The 16,463-nt window shown below is 37.8% G+C and overlaps 1 protein-coding gene across 2 annotated transcripts in view; it reads right to left on the reverse strand.

Annotated features, from left to right (window-relative positions):
- Positions 1-788: 788 nt before the first annotated feature.
- COG3 (component of oligomeric golgi complex 3) overlaps positions 789-16,463 on the reverse strand; it is a 30,680-nt gene continuing 15,005 nt past the window's right edge. For both annotated transcript variants that reach the window (XM_066545009.1, XM_066545010.1), the window contains 10 exons: positions 15,739-15,844; positions 13,740-13,864; positions 12,044-12,133; positions 10,060-10,180; positions 7,693-7,781; positions 7,459-7,593; positions 6,381-6,456; positions 4,804-4,931; positions 4,137-4,235; positions 789-2,941 (listed from right to left, as the gene is read on the reverse strand). In XM_066545009.1, the coding sequence (XP_066401106.1) occupies positions 2,912-2,941; positions 4,137-4,235; positions 4,804-4,931; positions 6,381-6,456; positions 7,459-7,593; positions 7,693-7,781; positions 10,060-10,180; positions 12,044-12,133; positions 13,740-13,864; positions 15,739-15,844 (999 nt within the window). In that variant the 3' untranslated portion in view covers positions 789-2,911. The remainder of the gene's footprint in view (positions 2,942-4,136; positions 4,236-4,803; positions 4,932-6,380; positions 6,457-7,458; positions 7,594-7,692; positions 7,782-10,059; positions 10,181-12,043; positions 12,134-13,739; positions 13,865-15,738; positions 15,845-16,463) is intronic.

Here is a 16,463-nt window from a genome sequence, read left to right on the forward strand (position 1 = left end):
GTCTTTATACCAAAGACCTGACTTGCTCCACATACTGGCTTGGTTTTAGGGCTCAATGGGGATGAAAATGCACATGAGTGGGAGAAAACAGCATTTGTGGACAGAGCTGGGTCTACCTGCAGTCACCAGGATTTGCTTCGGCAGCACAGACTTTTTCCCCTTTTCACACCTACATCACTTTGTCAATACCAAATATGCAGTTTGAGAAAAGAACTACTAGGTTTTGCTTGGAAAACACATGGCACAGTGTAAGATTTTGCTGCAGGCATCACTGTTGTCCAAAAGCTGCCCAGGCATTCATCTCATTTGGATGTAATCCAAAGGGCCAGACCCTAGAGGAGCTTCCAAGTGACCAGGAAGTTCTAGTCACACATCACTGCCCCATACCTCTCAGACAGAAGCCAAATTCCACAGGGAAGGAGAGCTTTTACTTGCACAGTTCCATTCAAATGACATTGTGAAAGCCAGAGGGTGAAGGGAAGCTTCATGCTGACATTACAGGGGACAAACCACAAGCTTCTGCATGATGTGTTTCACACCACCAAGGGCCAGAAGAGCACCACAGGGTAATGAGAAACCCTGGGTACATGAGTCTGTGAGTAACCAGGCAAGAACAGTCATCAAATACAGTAACACTTGTGTTTTCTGCCACCAGCTCCCAAGCTCTCTTAGTAAAAGCCAACTTAGCTAAAATATGTTCTTGTATTAGAAGGTTGTGGCTCACAGTTGTGGTTTCGTTCTCCTAACAAAACTGCAAGGAAAGAGACCATTTAGTCACACAAGCCCGCTTGTCAGTAAAGAAAATACAAATTTACCTTTATTATAACCATAAAGAGGCATATATTTAACAATTAGCTGTACATTCAGCACTCAGGTATATCTGTGTCAAATAAACTCAATTCTCTTACTGCTAAAAAAAGAACACTTCTCAGCAATGCACAACCAGTGCTTATTAGGATGTTTATTGTCTCTGTATTGCAGTTATCTTGACAGACAAGCCTCAGGATACAGAATAAAGCTTTACTCTTGGACCAAAATAGGAGGCAACATTTTTATTTAAAAAAATTAAAAACAGCAAGTTTCTAGTCAGATAATATAAAGCATCTTAAATTAATCTTTTGAAACTATTTACACTATTTGTAAACGTAAATATCTGAAACTGTACATGTTTAAACAAATGTTCATTTAGCAAACAGGCTGTATAAACTGACTGCTCTTCTAATCCTTCCACCAGCTGTCCTAGAGCTGTCTGGGTATTCTAAGAGAGAAAAAGATCCCAAGCACAAGAGTGACTACTGTCATGGTTTACCCTTCACAACTCTTCTGTACAATGTCTGCATTAAGTTAGTCATAACTCTGTACAGTGACCATGCAGTCCTTCTGAAAAACCTTATAAAAAACAAATATACATATATTACAATGCACTGGACATTATTTTACAGACTGTATTTCTACATGAGTAAAGGAAGAGGGCAAGTTTTTCTCCTTGTTAGTTCCTTTACTTACTTTTTAAGGAGTCATGTAAGGTCCTATTAGTACCATTTATGTATTTCAGCACCACTGCTGTAACATTTCTTGTGGTAGCTTTCAGTCCTACCATCTTATACTCCAGTCTTGTTATTTATATCAGGAAAATTATTAAATCAAAGTATCACCGATGTGCAAGGAAATGTCTTCATATTCCAAAGTACAGAATAGGCTTTATAAATAAGTTAAAGATCTGTCACATAACCCACTATATTTTCATTTTACAGTGTTGCACCATGAAGATTTACACACTGAGAGACCCTGAAGTGTTCATTCCATTAAGGTCCAGGCATTTAGCATCCAGCTTTCCACACTAATGTCCAATTAATGCTCACTCAACACTGTGCACTTTTACCAGTTACCAAGTACTTATCCTCTCTTTACAATGCAGATTTGACAGCCTTGCATATCCTTTTCAGGCATCCCCACACCCCCTGATTAGCACTTTCTCCACAGCACAAAGGCCGTGCAAGCTCCAGACCCTGTTCCCACTTTAAACAATGTGACACCACCATCTGATCTTGAGAAAGGCAAAAAAACCAACTCTACCCTAAAATTAGCTGAAACCCTCAGTGCTAAGCAGTGCTGTAAAGCATCTGAAAACATGTAGTTCACTCAGACACAGCAGAAATTATGTTGCACAGCTTTCCATTCCAAATCCCAAGGATCTGAGACCCTTCACATGGAGAAAGGCTAGAGTATGACACTTCAGGTCAGGCCTCAGAGCTCCCAGTCACAAGAGTGTAAGAAACGCAGCCCATCCAGTGTTTCAAGAAACACTTCACAGGTGGGAAATTAAGTTTTCCCACGCAAGAACCTCTGAATTACTTTCAAGCATGTGGTGGATTACCAGGATTTTCAGAGAAGTTAAAGAAAAACTCAGAGCATGCCTGCTTAAGTCAAATTGTCATACCAATATTGTCATCTCCCAAGTCTCACAAATATCTATTGCTGCTCTCATTTGATTCCCTGCACTGTATTTCCAGCATCTCTTTGAAAGTGTGACTTTCCATTGCATATATCAACTCATTAAGGGAAAGCAAGAATGGTTTTTACATTAAAAAAACAAACAAAAAAAAGTTTTCAATTTTGAAAATATCTAGAAAAGGCAGTAATTGAGCTTCCATAAGAGTGATCAGCAAAGGAGTTTTTGTTTCATTTTCTTCTGCCCATTGCTCAAGCCAATGAACAGGAAGACCTCTACCAAATCAACAAACCTGTTCATTTTGGGTTTTTTCCCTAAAACAGGGTTAAGCAGCCTGGATAGTTTTGATGCAGACTGGACTGCACAGGGATCCTTCATTGACTTCAAGCAAATGTCTCTGCATTCCCTTCACTCCCTGGCATTTGGCTGAAGCTTATTCAAAGCAGCCTCACTGTTGGGCTACTTGGACATCGACAAGAGTAAGTTCACCTGAAAGACAAAATGAAAGCCTACGTTAGAGAAGCCAAGTTTTAGAACTAATATGTCATATTTTAACCTTTAAACAGGATTCCTAGGAAGTACATTAATCAGAAGACAGTTACAAAACAACAGCCAAAACTTCCTGTCAAATGCCTACTCATAGGCTTTTTACAATGCAACTGATGACCATGCTGACCACTCATTTCAGCAGTGACAAACTACTGTGATAAACTTCCTCAGGTAACTTCATGTGTTGTCAAGATTTCCAAAAAAAAGGCACACTGGCAAAAAATGTTACCATTCACCTCAAATATCTGAAACACACTTGGGATCCTTCACAGTACTTGTTTCCCATAGATTACAATATGGTTTCCCACACACTTCAGTTTGTAGGATAAGTGATCCTAAGGTTCATCAGATAAACAATTAGAGGAAGCCATCTCCTCTAGGATAACCTCACCTCCTTATGGTGCATCACTCCCACTCCAGGACAGTTATCACACATGCCTGTGGCCACACACACTGCAGGCAACACCCTCTAATCCATAATCAGATTAGCTGTTTAAATCATCCTGTGATAATCAAGATTCTACCTACATTCCCTAGACTACTACGGTCAAAGTGACATTTTTAAAAGCCTACTTGGTTTCTGACAGAGAATCCTAATAGAGGGAATTCTAAACCCAAATTATCTCTGAGCCTACAGACCATGCAGGGTTACACTTTCATAAACACCTGCACATTTTCTCACTACAATTCACTTTAAATGCACTCCAGTAATTCATTGTCATGCTTCCTAAATGTAAAAGCTGCTGCTTTTTGTATTTGTCAAAGGAAAGACTGCCTTCAAATGCAGTTTTTTTAAGGCATATTCACTGGCTTTGATACCTTTCCAAGAAGACAATGCCAGGAAATGGCAAGACTCTTCTACAATGCTGTACAACTCAATTCCCAGCAACATCAATCACCACCTTGGTTTAAGAAAATCTATTAGACATTCATTAAAAAACCCAACCAAAGTCTTCTCCTAGCTGGGAGTCTTAAGATCAGATAAAGCCCGAAGTTTAATCATCCAGGATTAAGGGGGATAAGAAATAAATAATGATGCTGAACACTGGAAATACAAAAAATGAAAAAAATCGATGTTTATAAAAGCCAGTCACATGAAAGAGCAAATGATAAAATAGGGACCTTCAATATATACCTGTTCCATTGAAGGACAAGCTATGATCTGGAGGTCTTCATTACTAAATTCTTCCTTTAACAGAGCATGGAGTTTCTGGAACATTTGCTGAATGTTATTCTTTTAAAGGAAATAAGAAAAAAATCAATATTAAAAAACATAACACCCATCTTAAACCAGAACAAACACAATGTACATGGAATAGCTACTGAAGTGACCAGGTAGGGAGAAGCAGTCAAGCCCCAAGAACTTTTTTCTAAAAGAAGCCCCAAAACAGCTACAGGAATCCACATTAGTCATGAGATAAAAACTTCAGTTAGATGTGCTAAAGTGAAACACTGAGTCCTAAAGACTTAACCTGGAAGCTTAATACTCAAGCTTGGCTCCCCTGGTTCTTTACAGCAGGTTTTCCACTCAATCTGTATCACCCTCCCTGCCTCTGGTGCTCTTGCCCATGCATAACTAACCAAAATCAACTGGTTGGTGTGGGACAGAGTTAATTTTCCTTATGGCAGCTCATTTGGTGACAGGTGGAAGATGTACACAATAAAGAGCAGCAGTTACTTCCCGGTAGTATCCATGTGTTGCACAGTACAAGCAAGAGCAATAGAGCTGTTTGGATTTGGCTTTTTTAAGCTGAAGATATCATCATGAAATGTCTACAGGAAAACATGGCAGCAATACTCACCCTGACTGGCTTAAACAGAATTAATTCTGTATCTTTATTGGACAAGTATAAGGACATGCTTCGTAAAGTTGATGGCAACTTTGTTTTTATTGTCTTGTAAGTGGAAGAGACCAGATCGTTGATCTTTGCTGAAAGTAAAAGAAAATAAGTTTAACAGGCTAAAATGGAGTTCTGCTTGTTGAAACCTACACTCCAGAAAATCACCTCCACTCTCCTGGGGCGGATCATTACCAGAGGTTTGAGTGGAAGGGAGAGAGGGGGCGCTGGGCTGTGCAGTGTCAAACCCATCACAGGACCACAGCCTGCCAGACACTGCTTCCTTTCCCTGCAGAAAATGCACCCATCCCATTTCTGAAAGATACCACATCCTCCTGAGGCTTCTGAAATCACAGCCCTCCAATAGCAACTAAGTTCTACATAGGCTCCCTCCCAGAAAACCTAACTGGAAAAGCAACTGCTGGGAAACATGCTAGCAAAGAGAACAGAATCACAAATCCTCCTTACTGGTTATAGGCCATGTCTGTGAGAGGAAAGGCTGCACAGAAATCTGGATTTTGAATTAACCAGACAGGAATCCTCTGTCAGACAAGACCTTCTTTCTTTATTGCTAGGAATTTTAATGATTTTACAAGATCATTGCCTAAAGGCCAGGGGAAAAAAAATACATTTTGTAGTTTTAAAGGACTGAAATTAAAATCCTGTGTGGGTTTTTACCCTCCTCAACTTCTGCCACATCTAAATTTTCTGCCTAGTCCCACTTCCCAGACAAATGACTCCAGGAAACAGCAGAAACTCTGCTTTGATTTGCTTCTACACACATAATTATCTCCAAACAAACATTAAAAAAACTCCTGAAGAAGAGGGAGACATTAAGCAGAACCTCAAGTTAGCCCTTGAGAGTGTCTGACCCGTGGAGCAGCACTGAATTATGTATGAACATGGCTGGCTTTGCATCTTAAGAATATGATGCAACAGAAGGTTCCAGTGTATGATTTGGAATAATCAGAGCTCATCCAGAAGCACAACTTTGTAAAGTGAAGAGCAAAACAACCAAGGAGCATCTAAAGCTGCTCCAAATGTTCCTATGAAGTGTTCACATTTGAATTTTTAAAAAAGATGGAAACAAACCCAGATGCCATTTTTGCATGGTGACAGGAAAACTCAAAACAAAGTAAATACCAAATGTACAGAAAATAAGGGCTTCAGTGAGGATTCATTCTTTCCTACACAAGTAAAAGCTTTATCATAACACAGTTAATTAATTCCTTAAGCACATTCTGTATGCAGTTGCAGAAATGCTGTTTACATGCAAGAACAATCACAGCTTGAGAAATGCCCAAGGCATTCATCTACTGCACCAATTAAACACATATTCTGAAGTTTGTCAGGTTTTTAGAGCTGGCTTAAGACATTTCAAATAGCACACAGGCTCAAATGAAGCCAGGATTTGCAAGAAAAAAGTAGACAGTTCTTATATGTAGAATTTTTCAAAATCAATCACAGTCTCTCAGTCCAAGTTATTCTGGCCACTTCTTCAGATTCCTAATAGTAACATGAATATAAACCAAAGTAAATACCTGGTTGTGCCCAAGGTTGCTGTGAAAGGCTGTAATTGGGACCTCCTTGAGTGGCCATTGTTTTTAAAGCAGCTGCCTAAAAGGAGTAAAATCAACAAAATGATGTTTCTTTCAGTTGAGTTCACAACAAAATAGCCAACTAAAAATTACAACTCTCTGAGATACCACAGTGTACAGAATCTCCACTGATCTGTCTCTTCTATGGCCTGACTTAACAACACACAGGGGAAGCAGCTTGACAGAAATGCAATTCAAAATTACAACCGTGATCAATTCTTAAAAGTAAAATTCAAAATGGGATTAAATTTACAAAGATGTTTAGGCACCTAAGATACAAAACCTCAAAAGAGACTTATCCTTAAGCAGCTTAGTCAAATTCCCCAGATTCCCAATGAATCACTGAGATCACTCAGACAAACTATCAATCTCACCAGTTACCCATCTATATTATAGGCATGCCACTGACCCCTACCGCAGCATGATAGGCATGAGTAAATTTATTACTGTAATCTTCTAAATTCTTTAAAAATCAGCAGCTGGGATATCTGCAGTCCATGCAATGCTGTGGCCCAAGTTTCTATAAGGGCATGTCACTTATTTTCAGGACCTAAGGTTCAGAATAGATCCTCTTGAGAGGTTTTCTCACTAGAAATCCTGGCCTCTAGAGCAAGTTCTAGAAAGAAATGCATTGTAACAAGACATCCAATACTCTAAGAACTCCCTCAAGAACACACATGACCCAAGATTGTTTTTCAAGGCTTACAAATGCAATCAAAGTAGTTCCTACAGAAAGAAAAGCTTCTGCCAACCTTCACACCCTTGTTACAATTCAAGGAAAAATTGAAGCTTCTTGATCAAGGAACACAAGAGTTGCTTGTAAAAACAAGCTATGACATGTTCCTTTAACCCCATTAATCTCAAAAATGCCTGGAAAATTGCTGTTGGAACTTAAAGGAAAGCACATTATCTTCAGCTAATCACACAGCACTAGCAGATTGTCATATACCCAATTTAAATACCAATTCCCTTATCCTCCTAGTACTTCAGTTAGGTTAACAAACATACAACACATTTGTACCTTTGTCATGAACTCCTCCAGCTGGTCTATAAACTGTTTGGTTTGCTGCTGAATAAACTGCTCACAAGCTGATTTCAAATGACGATCTACATCTTTCTTGGAGTCGATATAATGTTCTCTGATTTCTGGAGTACCCTTGAACAGAGAACAACAATTCTCTTCTTTTTAATTGCCAGAGATCACCACACACTTAAATGACCCAACTTTTCTTAATGCAATAAGACTCCACATTACCTCCAGTAAGAACTGTATCAAGGCATTGTTGCTGTTCAGTCTGAAAAATCTTGAAACTGCCTTAGGATTCAGGATTTTAAATGCTGCATCTGTGAATCAGAAAGTCACTCACACTCAAAGTCAATGCCACTCAGCTCCAGGAACTACAAACTATAATCACTCATTTATGCATAAAAATGGCCCAGCATGAATGATTATGACTGCAACATAAATGACTCTAGCACTGCTCAGAGTGGATGCACAAGTGCACATGCACAGAAGCACACAAAGCTTAATTCACTACTTTTCAGTGGCACCTATGGTACACCTGTACCTAACAGTTGCACAGTCTAAACAGATAAATACATTACAAGAAACTAACAACTTTCTGATATTAACTGCAGTGCTATAACCATGACAATTGCGTGAGCTCTCCTCTTCTTGCTGCTTTTATCTACAAGTGGAAGACCTTAATATAAGCTATTTAAGCATTTGCAAATAATATGCAGAATTTTGCACACATTGCCTGGGAAAACCAACTACAATTGCATGAAATAACTTTTAATGCACACTTTTTTCTTCTGTGCTTAGATGTTTTAGTTAGGACAAAACAATAAAGCATCAAGGTTGATAAACATTCATGTTTATGTTCTCTACACAAGTCTCAAGAAGGAAAAGCAACAATGTCTGTAAATTAACACAAAATACTGAAATTACACCTATAGTCTCAACAGGATGCTGTCACACTGAAATCTAGTCAAATTGGGAAAAAGAAAATTATTAGTTACAGTATAGCTTTTTACCCTACTGTCAGCCATTTATCATCATACACATTTGCCTTTTTTTTCACTTCAAAAGGAATTCTGCACTCTGTATAAAACAGAGGGAAAAAAGACATAAGAGTAAAATAAGTGTTTTCTGAGACATTAAATAAAGAGAGAATACCAAATACATAGATTTGTAGATTTTGCACTGAACTAAGAATCTGCACTCCTATGCAGTGAATGGTGAACACAGAGCAAGATTATTTTTGTTCTCTGAATTTTTTACCAGCCATTTGAGAAATTCCAAAGATTTCCTAAATTCTTGATTAGAAGACTATGAGCTAGTTCTTTTTCCCACCGAATATTTCAGTTACATGAACCTTAACATTATACTACTTTAAAGAAATTGGGCAAAAGCATGACTTTTACAGTAAGCAGTATTGCTCCATCTGTAAAAACCAAACTAAATCTTAAACCTGTGTGCAGGAAGTTTGGCTAGAACACAGTAAAACTATTAGCCATATTATTTTTCCTCAACAACTCATCCCAAATATAAGAGGCCTACTGGCCTATGCTACACCACAGTAAGAATTAAGCACAACATCCATCTTTTTAACACCACTGCCACCACCACACAATATAAAGAAAGTGTTTTCCATTACTTACCACTACCACCTGCAAAGCACTGGCTGGCACAAAAATTTATTCCATTAAATGAATATGGAGAACAAACTTGTGTGTCAGCCAGGACAAGACACCAAAAGGATGTATTTGCCCTTTAACCTCCAGTCAACTAGAAACCACTCAACAGGTAGGAGGTTTCATTGATGTTCAAATGCAACAAGTGAAATGGTTAGTGTAAGAAATGCTTGCTTCAGAGTTAAGACTGCAGTATATTAGCAGGAAAGAGAAGAAATTTCTTCAGCTTTCTCTTCTGGAATGGAAGGAGAGAAACTTGACATGCTTCCAATAATTTTTCCCATTATCCCTACAACTTGGAAAGTGCATGACAGTTAAATTTTGTGTTAAGAGCTTTTTTCCTGATTTTTATAAGGGAACAATAGTACAATTTCAAAAACCATGACCATGGCCACTACTTCTATTTTCCTGCAAGAGACATGCTTGCTACATAATACCATAATACTGATACTGTTCATTGAACTTGCAAAATAAGAAATCCTTCTCAAAATAAAAACCTCACAGAAAGGTCCAGGAAATCTTAATTTGCTCTAGCTAAGTTGTCTACATATTGTTAAATTCCCCTGCTAAGCAGCAGTAAGGAAAGATATTCCTTTAACAGGCTAGAAAAGAGGAAAGACAATTCTGTGCAATAGAAATGTAGATTATTTAGCTGTTCTTAAAAAAGACTGGATAAATTAGTTAGGTCAGCAGTGAAAGCAGGCAAACACATTTCATACAAAAATAAAGAGTTTATTAGATATATTTTGAATTGCCCTGAGTAGGAGAATGGTTTTGGTTTTTTTTCAGAAAAGCTAGGAACAAAGCAAGAGATTAGAAAAAGCATACAGGTCATTGCAAGTGAACATAAAATAAACCCAAAACTTTTGCTGGCACAAAGGGAGGACAATCCCATCCCATTCTGTAGCCAGCAGCTGTTTAGTACCTCTAGTTTTCTTAAGGTCCAGGGAAATTTCCTTAATGGTGAAATCAGTGTGGAAAGGAGCAATTTGTTCACGAAGAATCAGAAGGTGTTTTATTAAGAAAAGCTGTCCATCGACCTGGGTCTACAGCACAAGAGAAAGAACATGCATTACATGTAAAAAAACCCCAAACAATTAAATGAGGAGCAAAGTTTCAACGTTTCCACTTTTATTATTTAACAAGCTTTTTCCATTAGTCTGTAGTGTGATTAACTACACTCTGGGATCAACAAATCCCATTTCTGTACTATTCCTAATACACTGCACTACAGAAGCATTACTTCTACTTTAATGGGATATTTTATTCCCATTTCTTAGAAGAATTAGATTACACAGCCATATTGCTAAATGTCCTCATTAAGTAAAGGTATCCACTATTTGAAAGATACGAATTTATTCTTCTTCAGAGAGAGGAATTATTTCGTGTAATTCATATAATTTATAGTTGAAAAACATGATGTTCTAAATTTGTTTTCATCATTACAATGACTAAAAAAAGTCAACGTTCCTGTAATAATCTTGATTAACTGTGCCGTTCTGCAAAGGTCTTACAACGCATTTTTCTCATGTCATTAAACACAAAGCTTAGTTAATTTCTAAACAGTACAGCAAAGATACAAAGAGTAAAAGAAGGCCAAGTTCACTCCATCTAAATGATGCGTTTTGCACTGCTTGTTATTTTAACTACATGCTTTATAACACGTGCTGGTTTTAATCTTTAAAGTTCATGGCTCATTGAGGTAAAAAGAGGAGGACTCTAGAATTCAAATTTGCTTTTGCAAGCTGGAGGAGCACTTTCCTTGATATAATGTTAAAAAAAACAGAAAAGATGAAATCAGATTTAAACCTGCAGTTTCAACAAATAGAAATTTCACTAAAAATGAGTGGTGGAAAGGGCATCTTGAGTTGTTTGGGGTTGATTGTTTTTGGTTTTGTTTTTTTTAATTCTTATATGCATCGTTTTACCAGATAACATTAAATTAACATGCATCACAAACAAAGTGGTAGAGATCCTAGTTCTGGGCCAACCTATTTAGGGTTCATTGCAGAACAAGTTTCATTCTCTGCATACTTTTAAATCAATGCTGGCCAGGTACATAGTGCTGGAAGTGGTATTTAACTGTAGAATTCTGAATCAGTTACACAGGAAATAGTTATCTGCTCAAGCTAAAGAGAAGTGTAGCTTGCATTTCTTTTTAAAGATGCTATGTTTAACACATTTTTTTAAAGGACACTCAAAAGAAACACTTTAAAACAGATCATTTCCAATCAGAACTAAAACCTTTTTCATTACTAAATATTTACTGCTTATAAAAATCCAACAATTTTAGCCTACTAAGACTTTTCTAATTTACTTCCTGGCTGTTAGGAATTAGCAAATTACTACAGGATAAAAAGGAACTGTGACAGGAAACAAAAGTTTATTCCAACTACTTAAACACAGTTAAAGTGTAAATGACCTGACGAATCTGCATTGAATTCTGAGCAACACACCAGATCAAACCTTTTGATAATACAATTCTGAGCAGAGAATACTTAAAACTTCTTCCCAGTGAACATAAGTCAGAAAGATTTTTTTAAAATTCGAACAATGGAGGCAGAGAAAAAGAGAAAAGAGTAAAGGGCAGTGAAAATAAATACAAAGTCCTCTAGCAAAAATTTCCCTTTAGGCATCACTTCACTGAATTCCCATGAGTTAGAGCAGCCTATAAACACAATTGCTACGATCTGTATGCCACCTTTTCAGATAGGCTACCATGTGAATCATTATCTTTGCCCTGCAATACATTAACTGTAACTAAGAACTGGCAAATCTGTCAAGTCTCTGGGGGCAGAACAACATGCTTTGACTAAGATTTTAACAGAATTCTGAACCACTGCTTCATGACTTTAGATATACAAGGGGCTGAGGGCTGTGGAAATCATACCCAAAGCACAGATTCTGACCTTGTTTTTGCTGATGGAATCAGCAGCTCCCAGCAGCGACTGGATGCAGGCAGATAAGGCCTCTTGTGATAATCCCTGAAACACTGCCCTCTGCAGGGAAAAGGAAACGAAAAAAAAGACCAACAAAAGAGGTGTTAGCAAAGCTTAGGCAGAATTTTAAGAGTTGCACTTTGTGAACGATGTGTTTACCAGCTTATTGAACTCCAGATCAACTAGCTACAAACATGTTGGCTGCGTGCAGGGACACAGGATGGAGCATTCACATACAAAAGCTTGCTACAACAACTCAGGCTGGATGCAGGTACCCACACAAGCCTGCCCTGCTCACCCTGCAGCTCGGAATTGGCACCTGGGTAGCAACATGGTCAGCGACACCTCACACATTCAGAGCCAACAGCATGAATGGTGTGTGCTGGGTAACCTGACCAGACACTCTCTGTGTGTCAGGGCAACTATCTGTGCGTGCAAGCTACACCTGCAATAGACACGAGATCATTCCAGTGAGCTTAACCTCAGGCAGACTCAAATTACCTCACATTTGTGACAGCTTAGTAAACAAACATGACAGCTGCCACGGCCCAGGGGACACGGAGCAGGTCCTTAAGTGGCAGCAATATGATCCTACGGCTGAGCCAGCCATAGGAACACGGCTCACTCCCACCAGCGCGGCAACAGAGCCCTGACTGCCTCAGACCTGCCAGCACCACTTCATTCATTTGCTCCCTATCTACAGGGTGCAGGCAAAGGGTACCAGTTCTGCTACAGTGTCTCAGGGGAAAACTAAATTAACCTCTGTGCAGATACACTGTAAGCAAGCCTTGCAAACAACACAGAAATCACCTCATCTACAAAGGTCTAGCTGAAAAAAAGGGCAAATATCCATCTGTTTTAGTGGGATTGATATTTCAAGCAATAAAGCATTAGTATTTCCCGGCTTCTTTTTTAGTAATAGCAGTTTCGTGTAACGCACACCAAAGATATTTTGAAATCCATTAAATGTGTCTAATAAAGATACAACACATGCAGAAAAGCAGAAACACTTGCTGCATTAGTTTTCTCAGAGATTTATCAGCCTTATATGCTGTTAAGTGAGCAACACAAAACAGATTCTAATGGGAAAGTCTTAAAATATGTGTTAAGTAAACATTGCTTTTGTTTCTGATAGACATGAAGATTTCCACTGTCTTAAACTTTGGAAATGTGTCCCTACGTTTTGGAACATGAAGAGATGTGCCGCAAAAAAAAATTCAGAACATTTTCAAAGTGTAGAAGCAGCACAGTCACCATTTTTAAGACCAGATACATCACACAAACACATTCAACCCAGTAATTTCAGCAATAAAATCATTCCCTGTAATTGACCCAGAACTTTCTATTTTTTTCTTGTCCTATTCACTCCTCAGCTTTGGTAAGATCAGTATCTTGAACATCAGACACTGAATTATTTCTGTAACAGCAAAAGCAATAGATGTACAAATCAGTGCCATTTTTCTAATTCTACAAATATAAAATTGTCTTGGAAATGATGACCTAAATTTGTCAGTTCACTTGTTTTACATAAAGATAGCAGCACAAAGACCAAGAGGTTAGAGGCCAGTAATTGTCCATTCCTAGTTTGTATTAAAATATTTAGACATGATGCTCTACACGCTTTATAACTTCATCTTAAAAATTAGATCAAGAAATTTTTGCATACATCTATACATCTGTACAGTTTGGAGAGACACACTAGAGTCCTTCTGACAGTAGGATACCACATTCCATGCAGATCTGCAGGTGAAATCGTGCTCTGATGCCTGGGATTAAGGGATTCAGCTGAACCTGTTTAAAAGCAAAATACACACATGTAAAGCTTGCCCATCTGTCCTTCCAACCAAAGGAGACTGTAATATCAACTGTAATATAAAATTCCATGTTATACTCTCTACACAGAAATATGACATTTTATTTTACCCAAACAGGTTAATTTTTTTTTTCCTTCTGAGCAGGTCAGTACTAGATTTCTGATGTGAATCGAGCAGAAGCCTATGAAAGACATGAATTTGCTTTCAGGGGTGGCCCAGCTCGACCTTTTTAAATGAGTTAGTGTTACAGGCATGTCTCCAATGACACACACTTCCCACTCTGCTGAACAGCTGAAATGACCAGTTACTGAAAAAAAAATAGCACAGGAGAAAAGAATAAAAATAAATGGTTAGAGATCACGGAATTAGAGGAAATGCTTAAGAAAAAAGAAAGGAAAAAAACATTCTATTTATACACTCTTTCCTTTCTGCTGGAGATAATCCTACATGGATTGAACAGTTGCAAAAAATATAGGGTTTAAACATAATTTATAAACTGTAAAAATAACAGCAAAACCAATTTTGTCATGAGATTGCTGTAAACATAAAAAAGTGCTCCTCCTGGGTAACCATCATAATAACACAGTATGCTCAAAATGGATTTTCACAATACCTGACAGACAGAGGTCTGTTTTCATTCTGTCCTTAAATAAGCTGGGAAACAGCTGAGTCAATAGCACCAGAAGTCTGATTTCAAATACCAACCATTTAAAAAAACTAAAATTTTTGTAGTTTTACCTGCTGACGGAAAATGCATTTGTGTTTATGTCATCAGTGAAGAAATCATCTGAAATAATCCAGTAATATCTTTCTACCTCTTGTAACTATAAATTTATTGTCACAGTAATTAGAAAGCCTATAAAATCTTATGATATCAGTTTGAGGTTCCTAGGCTATTTATTAGTCACTTCAGCTACTCCTGCAGGTCGTGAAATGGGAAAAAGGCACCTCTGAAGGACAAATAATCCTAATTATCTCAGACACATATCTTCAAATTATACCACATAGGATCCTTCCATCTCCTGAGTGCAGGTGAGATTTAAAGGACTTGCAAATTCCATACACCTGGGATGAAGTACGATGAACTCCATTCTCAATGAGATTTGTGAAGTCCAGCTAGAAACACCTCTGCAGACTTTCCAAGCCAAAAGCAAGAAACTACCATGTAATCAAAAGAAATACAAGGAACAAGTGATAAAGAGCTGAGAAAGATGCTGCTGGGTAAATAACAACACTGTACCACTCTGAACAATAATAAAATAAAAGGAGACATTCTTCATGGATTTTTGATAGTAATTTAAAAATTTCAACACTCAAATGACTGGGATCAGAACAGCCACATTTTATGAAATTTTATTCCAGTTTGCTGTAATTTACAGACACATGGGTCACATGTTTAAAATGTCAAGGAGTAAAGTCTGAATTATTTTAAATACCTATAAGTTAAGAGACATGCCTGACACACCAAATCACCTTTCCCATCTTAGCACAGCTAACAAACAAAAGCATCCTCAAGCACATATCTTGATGGCAGGGACACTTTTCAGTGGAGAATACAAAAGCTCAGGTTTATACAAAGTACAATAGATGCTGTTGGTTGCAAAAGTAGCTGCTTCATATAACAGAAGCACAAAGAAATGCCACTAAAAGAACAAGATCAGGCTGTTTGTCATCTAAAATATGAAAATAAAACTTGGAGACAAAGTTCACCTCTAAAAATTGCTTATGAATTTGTCTAGGAAAATAGACAAATTTTAAGATATATGCAAGTTTCTCACAGATGGCTCAAGTTAATGCTCACATTCCATGAGCTTTTTGCATTAATTTGACAATATGAGATGTATTTCATACCAGATTTAACTAAGCTGCAGGACTCGGGATCTTCTAGCCGGACATCTGAAAATGAAGCTTCAGATGGCAGCTTCTTCTGTTCCTCTTTCAAACTCTGTGCAATTTGCTGCAAAGAAAGATACACAATAATATTTTTATATCATGTAACACTGCCTTGGTTACAACAGATAAAAGCATGCTGAATTGCAAAAGAGATCAGCTACACTCAGCTTCCAGTGTTTCAAAGACATTTAGAAGAAACAGGCAGATGTTTCCAAAACAGTGGCAGAAATATTGCAATATGATATTCACAAATACATATCTGTGTAAAGCACTGCTCTTTCCATTCTGCCTGTTTTACTGATCTCTCAATAATGACCTATAAAGCCACCTAGAAAGAAAAGTTCAAAATAGGGTAACCCAGTTCAACGCTTACTAGGATTTTAAACAGATAATTTTTTATGGCTTTATTTCCATAAATGACATGTGCAGATGGCCCAAAAGTACTCTCTAGTTTATTCCCTGTGGGAGTTCAACCAAAAGCCTTCCCCTAACATTACTCAACATTTCCACACTTCAGCCTTTTCCACTACTTGGTCGTCTTCAAAGCAACAAGAGGCAGCAAGAATGGGCAAAGAACTGCATTAATATTTGAGCAGAACAGCACAAGAAACATTTCTGCCCCCTGCTTTTAACATTTTAATAATTCATTTACTAAGAGAGAAGGACTCTAAATAGCAAGGTTT

Source organism: Molothrus aeneus, chromosome 2 (assembly GCF_037042795.1).
Source record: "Molothrus aeneus isolate 106 chromosome 2, BPBGC_Maene_1.0, whole genome shotgun sequence".
Classification (NCBI taxonomy): domain Eukaryota; kingdom Metazoa; phylum Chordata; class Aves; order Passeriformes; family Icteridae; genus Molothrus; species Molothrus aeneus.